Raw genomic sequence first — 6,154 nt, 5'->3', positions numbered from 1 at the left:
GTTTTTGTTCTGTCATCCAGGCTGGAGTATGGTTCACTGCAGCCTCAAACTCCTGGGCTCAATTGATCTGCTTGCTTCTCAAGTAGCTAGGACTACAGTTGCATGCTACACCATGCCCAGCTAATTTTATTTTATTTTATTTTTGCAGAGATAGGGTCTCCCTGACTTGCCCAGGCTGGTCTTGGACTCCTGGGGTCAAGCAAACTCCTGGGCCCCTCTTGCCTTGGTCTCCCAAAGCACTGGGATTACCAGCATGAGCTGCCACACCTGGCCAAGAATTTTCAAATAAATAAAAACAGAAACCTTCACTAAAGGAAGGTTTGAAAAGATAGATTTGAAGCAGCGGGAAGATGATTCAAGATACATGGTACATGCTAGTAGGAAAATAAAAACCTTCAGCATTCTGAGTTCTCTGAGGCAAAGCTTGCTTACCTCTTGGGTGTCTGCCTGGCTTTTCCTTCTTTTTGGGATCTGTAGATTCTCATTTTTGTGCCAACCCAGTGATGGCTTTAAAAAGTTGTTACTAAAAATATTTTATCCTGCATTTGAGTTTTTCATTTGGATAGGATTGCTTAGGTATCTAACCCACCCACCTGCAGGAAATAAAAGCCTTCCAATAAAATTTCTAATTGAAGGAAACTCTCCTTCAGTCTATATGGAGCCCATGTGACCATCCACATGGTACGATGCACCTTTCCCTTGTAGCACAAACACCAGCTATATTTTTACACTTATCTGGAGTCAGATGGGCTACCATTATGTCTCCAGGTCACTCATTATCTGCATGCTACTTAAATTCATGGTCTACTTACCCCTTTAGAAATGTAAGGGCCAGGTATGTGTTGCTTTCTATTTTACTTCCAGACTTTAGTAAGGGCCTGGCACATAGTAGGTATTTAGCGGAAATTTACTGAGTAAATGATTAGCTGAATAATTAATTATGAATGAAAAGCCAACATGAGGTATTAGGTCAAGCATAGCTATGTGTCTGCTTCAAACCCAGCCATAAGCTGGTAATTGTAGTTCATAAGCATAATTGGGTGCTCACGCACGCATGTGTGAGATGTGTCACCCTCAAACCTTGTTACGATGTCAGCACATTACCCGTCTAACATGAACTTAGAGGAAGAAAAACCAAAAACAAATCCAGCCATTGGAGATGGTTCTTTCAGGGTTGGTGAATTCCCGTAGAACTCTGCTGTCCAGTATGGTAGCCACATGTGGCTATTTAAACTTTATTTAAATTAATTAAAGTTAAATAAAACCCCAAACTCAGTTTGTCAGTCACACTAGCCACATTTCAAGTGGTTAGTGGCTATCCTCTTGGACACAGAACATTTCCATTGTCACAGAAAGTTCCATTGGAAGCTGTGTCATAGAATTCTCAAAAATTCCTAACTGCTTCTCTCTCTCTCTCTTGCCCTCATTCTTGCTCTCTCACTCTATTCCCACCCTTAAGCCAAGTACAGGGATAGTTGCCTCATTATTAGTGGCTTAAAATGATGTTTTTGAACGAGAAGGCGCTGGGTTCTTTTGGTGACTAGCACCATCTCCATTTTTTTCCTTTGAAATTCCCTTTTATTTCCATTGCTACTGAAGCTGAATGTTACTTGGGTGGAAAGCGTAACTGCTTTCTTTTCTAGGTCCTTAAACCCTTTGCAAACTTTGCTGTTTGAGAGTCCCCAAAGCCAGGGTTCTAGGAGAGTCTGGCGTGTCTGAACAGCTGAACTACAAAATAATGGAGTAGGGTAGGCGGGCGGGGGAACCGTGCATTCTGTCGATAAAAGAGCTCCCTTCCCTGCACACATGGCCAGTTAATTGGCCATTCTGGGATAGTATGGCTGGGGAGGGGGGCTTCTGAGAATCGCCGGTGACAGTTAAGTGGCCTTTTGTTGACGTTGTCTGCTGAACGACTTGGTTGGATTCAGTCTCTGCCTTTCCCCCACCCCCTGTGGATTTTCTGTTAGATTCATCATTTGCCATTCAGGCATCATCTTTCACGTTCTCCTTCCAATATGACTGCTTTGTGTGCTGGCCCCTGCTTTACTTCTGCGATTCCCAGACTGTAAAGGGAACTGTGTGGGGCTTCAGCAGGACTGAGAAATTGACTCTGCTGTCTGTTGAGAACTATAATAATGACTGCGGTGACCTTCGTGTCTAGCAGAAAACGCACGATCTGTGCTAGCACAATGGTGACCACCTGAAGATAGAGAAAAGGGAATCTTGATTGAATTCCTTCTCAGACAATATATAGTTATTTCCTTTGTTCTCTTCTCTTCCCCTTCTCTTCGTTGGAGGGCTGACCTCAAATGCGGCTGTGACTAAGAGTGAATGCTTTTGAAATAATAACACATTGCATTTTGCAGGCTTTACCAAGCCAATTCACTCAAGTTGTCTCATCTAATACCCCACTAAACCCTGTGAGCTAGGGAGGGGAGGTATGATTAACCCCATTTGATGGATGAGTAAACTGAGATTTAGAGAGATTAGGGTGGCTGCTCCAGATCTTTTAGACGGGAAGTGAATTCCCAGTCTCTGTCTGTAAGCCCAGCTGTCTTGCAATGGCGTCACACCCTTATGTGTAAGGAGGATATGGCACAGGGAAAGTGACTGAGTCGTGGGGAGAACAAGCGCAAAAGAGAGCATGCCATGGAGGAGGAGGAAAGAAGGGGTGTCCCAGGGCTGCTGGCTACTCTGGTCTTTCTCCAGAGATGGAGGCTTTGTTGCTCAGAAAGGGCTGGCCTGGCAAACCTCCCGAGAGAAAAGAAAAGCGAAGGGCCTGTCTTCCTCCTTCTCTCCTCCCTCTCCCCTTCCCATGAGAGGATGTGCTGGGTTGGGGAGGGGCAGCTCTGGCTCTCCCAAGGCCTGGCATGTGGGGGCCACATGCTGGGTCCCCCAGAGAGCCTAATGCTCATTCTTGGGTCGGGCTTCCAGTCTGTAGGTACTGCGCTGTCCTGAGGCCTGGGCCATGGTGCACAAGGAAAGTCCCTGAAGCTCTCCAGGAGGAATAAGCATGCAGGGCATCCCTGGAGGAGGGACGCGCCCTGGACCGTCCCCCGTGGACAGGCAGATGCTCCTGATCTTCAGCTTTACCCTGGCAGTGGCTTTGGGCCAAATGAATTTCACAGGGTGAGTGGCTGCCCGGCAGCAGGAGGGAGGAGGGGACCGGATGTCCCAGCAGGAGGTGGCCGCCCCACTGGTGCCTGATGGAGGCAGAGAGTCAGGATGTGGGTTCCTGTCCTGAACCCACTTGCAGCTCTGCAGTCTCCCACTCTCATGCTCCAGGGCTAGCTGCTTGGCAGTCCTCCCCAAATCCAGAGTCCAGGAGGAGGCCCCCGGGGCTCCAAGATCCCCTGAAACCACATGCAATGATTTTCCTATACAGTGGGGGCTTCTTTGGGGAGGAAGCATTCATAGCTTTCCTCCAATTCTCAAAGAAGTTGTAGCCCGCACAAGACTACGTTCCTTACCAAAAATGGATGACGGGAAGTTCTAGTAAATCACATGCCAGGCCCTCTGTGGATGTGCTTTGAGCCTCCCCGAGGTCCTGAGCTGGATGCCTCACGGCACTCCACAGTAGAGAAGAGGAGGCACAGCAAGCGTAGAGAGGGAATTCTTCACCCACGGTCTCAGAGCCAGCCAGCAAGGGCACCAACCCCATCCCAGGCGTCGTACCGCACACCACGGGACTCTTGGTTACCCCACCTCCCACCTGCCTCCACTGGCAAGGGAAGGAGCTCAACTTCCTCCCTGTCAGGTGAGGTGAGGTTATCTGATCTCACCTTCCCAGCGTTGAGACAGACCATGGCCTTGGGGCGCCCATGTGAAGAGCCTTTGGGGCCACCATTGGTCCCCGCAGCCCCGTGTCCATTCCTTTCTCCCCCTCATGCCTTCAGTTCCACACACCACTCCCTCCACATTCCTGTCCATTCCTTCTTCCCCTGGCTTGGCCTTCAGTCCATCAGTAGCACTGACAAGCTTTATCTAGCCTCTGGGTGGTCTGTCCTGGGGGCTGGAGAGCTTACTGACTCTAGGCTGAGGGAACACGTGCTTCTCAGGGCTGCCTGCGCATCCTGCCTGCTCAGGGCTCCTTCAGCCCCCGCTCAAGAAGCCTCCTGGCCTTCCTGCCAGGCGCCCTCAGCTGGGCCTATGCTCCACTCGGCTCCATCCAAATGACACACACAGCCTTCCAGGGATCCTTCTCCGCAGCTTCCTCTGCCCCCTCTGTGTTTTTCTAGGGACCAGGTTCTTCGAGTCCTGGCCAGAGATGAGAAGCAGCTTTCACTTCTCAGGGATCTGGAGGTCCTGAAGCCCCAGAAGGTGAGGACTTGTCAGGCTTGGGGACATCCCCGCCCCCTGCAGCAGCTCACAACTTCAGCTCCTTGTCCTGCCCCAGTCACCCCAAACCTGCCCTCCTGAGGGCCCTGCAAAGAGCACAGACCTGTGGGAAATCACAGGTGGCTCCTCTTTGGGAAAAATCAGAAACACCTGCCCGGAAATGTAGGCTGCCTTTTTAGGCTGTGGCTCCTTTAGCCACCCGCTCTCTTCAGGATAGGGGGCTGCTACGAGCCATCAGGGCACCAATCTCCAAACGGCGGGAATTTCCTAAAGCCACATGGGGGAGGCACAGTGTCTCTGGGTGGGATGCCACCCAGCATGGAGACTGGACAAATTGGCCTCCCAAGTGAAATGGCCTAGCTTGGCAAACCTGGATTTTATCTGGGTTGGTCCCCGTCAGCCTGAGCATCTTTCCTGAGAACTTTTGTCCTCTGCAGGTTTTCACAATGGAAAACATTTTCTTTGACTTGGACTATTACATAAAAGAGTTTTGTCAGGGGGCCGTTGGAACCACCAGATACTCCTGGCTGTGGCAGAAGTCCTTGTGCTCCTACTTGACTGAGTGTCCCCGTCGACCGGGACTCATGATGCTTTATGACCATTCTCTCCATCTTACTAATTGAAAAACAGGTGTTGCAAAAGGCTGAGCTAGGGACCCGGATCTGGCCTTTACTACTTCTGCAGGGGTGGGAGCAGTGAGGCCTCCCTTTCCTGACCAGGTGCTTGTCCATGTTCATGTCCCAGATGATGAGCGGCCTTGCATTGAGAAATTTTTTTTTTTTTTTTTGAGACAGAGTTTTACTCTTGTTTCGCAGGCTGGAGTGCAGTGGCGCAATCTCGGCTCACTGCAACCTCTGCCTCCCAGGTACAAGCGATTCTCCTGTCTCGGCCTCCTGAGAGATTGCAGGCATGTGCCACCATGCTCGGCTAATTTTGTATTTTTAATAGAGACGGGGATTTCTCCAAGTTGGTCAGGATGGTCTTGAACTCCCAACCTCAGGTGATCCTCTCACTTTCCCTCCCAAAGTGCTGGGATGACAGGCATGAGCGACCGCACCCAGCCAGGAGCTCTTCAGGGCTCTCTGGATCCAGGCGAAGTTGCGGTGGGTTATGAGTGAGGTGTAGAGGCAACAGGGCTTGAAATTAGGGACAGAACCTCAGTGCCTTGGGGATTTTGTTTGTCCCAGTCTTTCCGCTCAGCCTGAGGGTTTCATCGTGGAACTGGGGCCCTTTTAAGTGTGTAGTAGTCCCTCCTGATCTGCAGTCAACCAAAAACAGTACATGGAAAATTCCAGAAATAAACAACTCATACGTTTTAAATTGCATGCTGTTCTGAGTAGCGTGATGAAGTCTCGCACCTGCACGCTGTCCACACTCCCCTCCCTGAGTCACTTAGTCACTTAGTGGCCATCTCGGCCATCAGACCGACTGCCTCGGTGTTACTGTGCTCCTGTTTGTCTAACCCTTATTTGACTTAATAATGGCCCCAAAGCACAAGAGTAGTGATGCTGGCATTTGTTATAATTGCTCTATTTTATGATTATTGTTTTTAATCTCTCACTGTGACTAATTTATAAGTTAGGGCCGGGTGCGGTGGCTCCCGCCTGTAATCCCAGCACTTTGGGAGGCCAAGGAGGGCGGATCATTTGAAGTCAGGAGTTTGAGACCAGCCTGGCCAGCATGGTGAATCCTTGTCTCTACTAAAAATACAAAAATTAGCCGGGTGGCCGGGCGCGGTGGCTCACGCCTGTAATCCCAGCACTTTGGGAGGCCGAGGTGGGTGGATCACGAGGTCAAGAGATCGAGACCATCCTGG

At 50.0% G+C, this 6,154-nt stretch overlaps 1 protein-coding gene and 1 pseudogene across 4 annotated transcripts in view; both read left to right on the top strand.

Moving 5' to 3' along the window:
• Nucleotides 1–1,016: 1,016 nt before the first annotated feature.
• Nucleotides 1,017–1,114, top strand: LOC119471894 (annotated as a pseudogene).
• Nucleotides 1,115–2,743: 1,629 nt separating this feature from the next.
• The window catches only part of CPA5 (carboxypeptidase A5), a 26,088-nt gene continuing 22,677 nt past the window's right edge, over nt 2,744–6,154 (top strand). For 2 of the 4 annotated variants that reach the window (XM_017532550.2, XM_017532549.2), the window contains exons 1-2: nt 2,751–3,129; nt 4,239–4,320. In XM_017532550.2, the coding sequence (XP_017388039.1) occupies nt 3,014–3,129; nt 4,239–4,320 (198 nt within the window). In that variant the 5' untranslated portion in view covers nt 2,751–3,013. Of the gene's footprint in view, nt 3,130–4,238; nt 4,321–6,154 lie in introns of all 4 variants that reach the window. The other 2 variants (XM_017532551.2, XM_037739997.1) reach the window with 2 other exon arrangements.

Source organism: Cebus imitator, unplaced genomic scaffold, assembly GCF_001604975.1.
Source record: "Cebus imitator isolate Cc_AM_T3 unplaced genomic scaffold, Cebus_imitator-1.0 Scaffold77, whole genome shotgun sequence".
In the NCBI taxonomy this organism is placed as follows: Eukaryota; Metazoa; Chordata; class Mammalia; order Primates; family Cebidae; genus Cebus; species Cebus imitator.
Note: the sequence above shows the minus strand (reverse complement) of the source record. Positions and strands in the feature narration are given on the sequence as shown.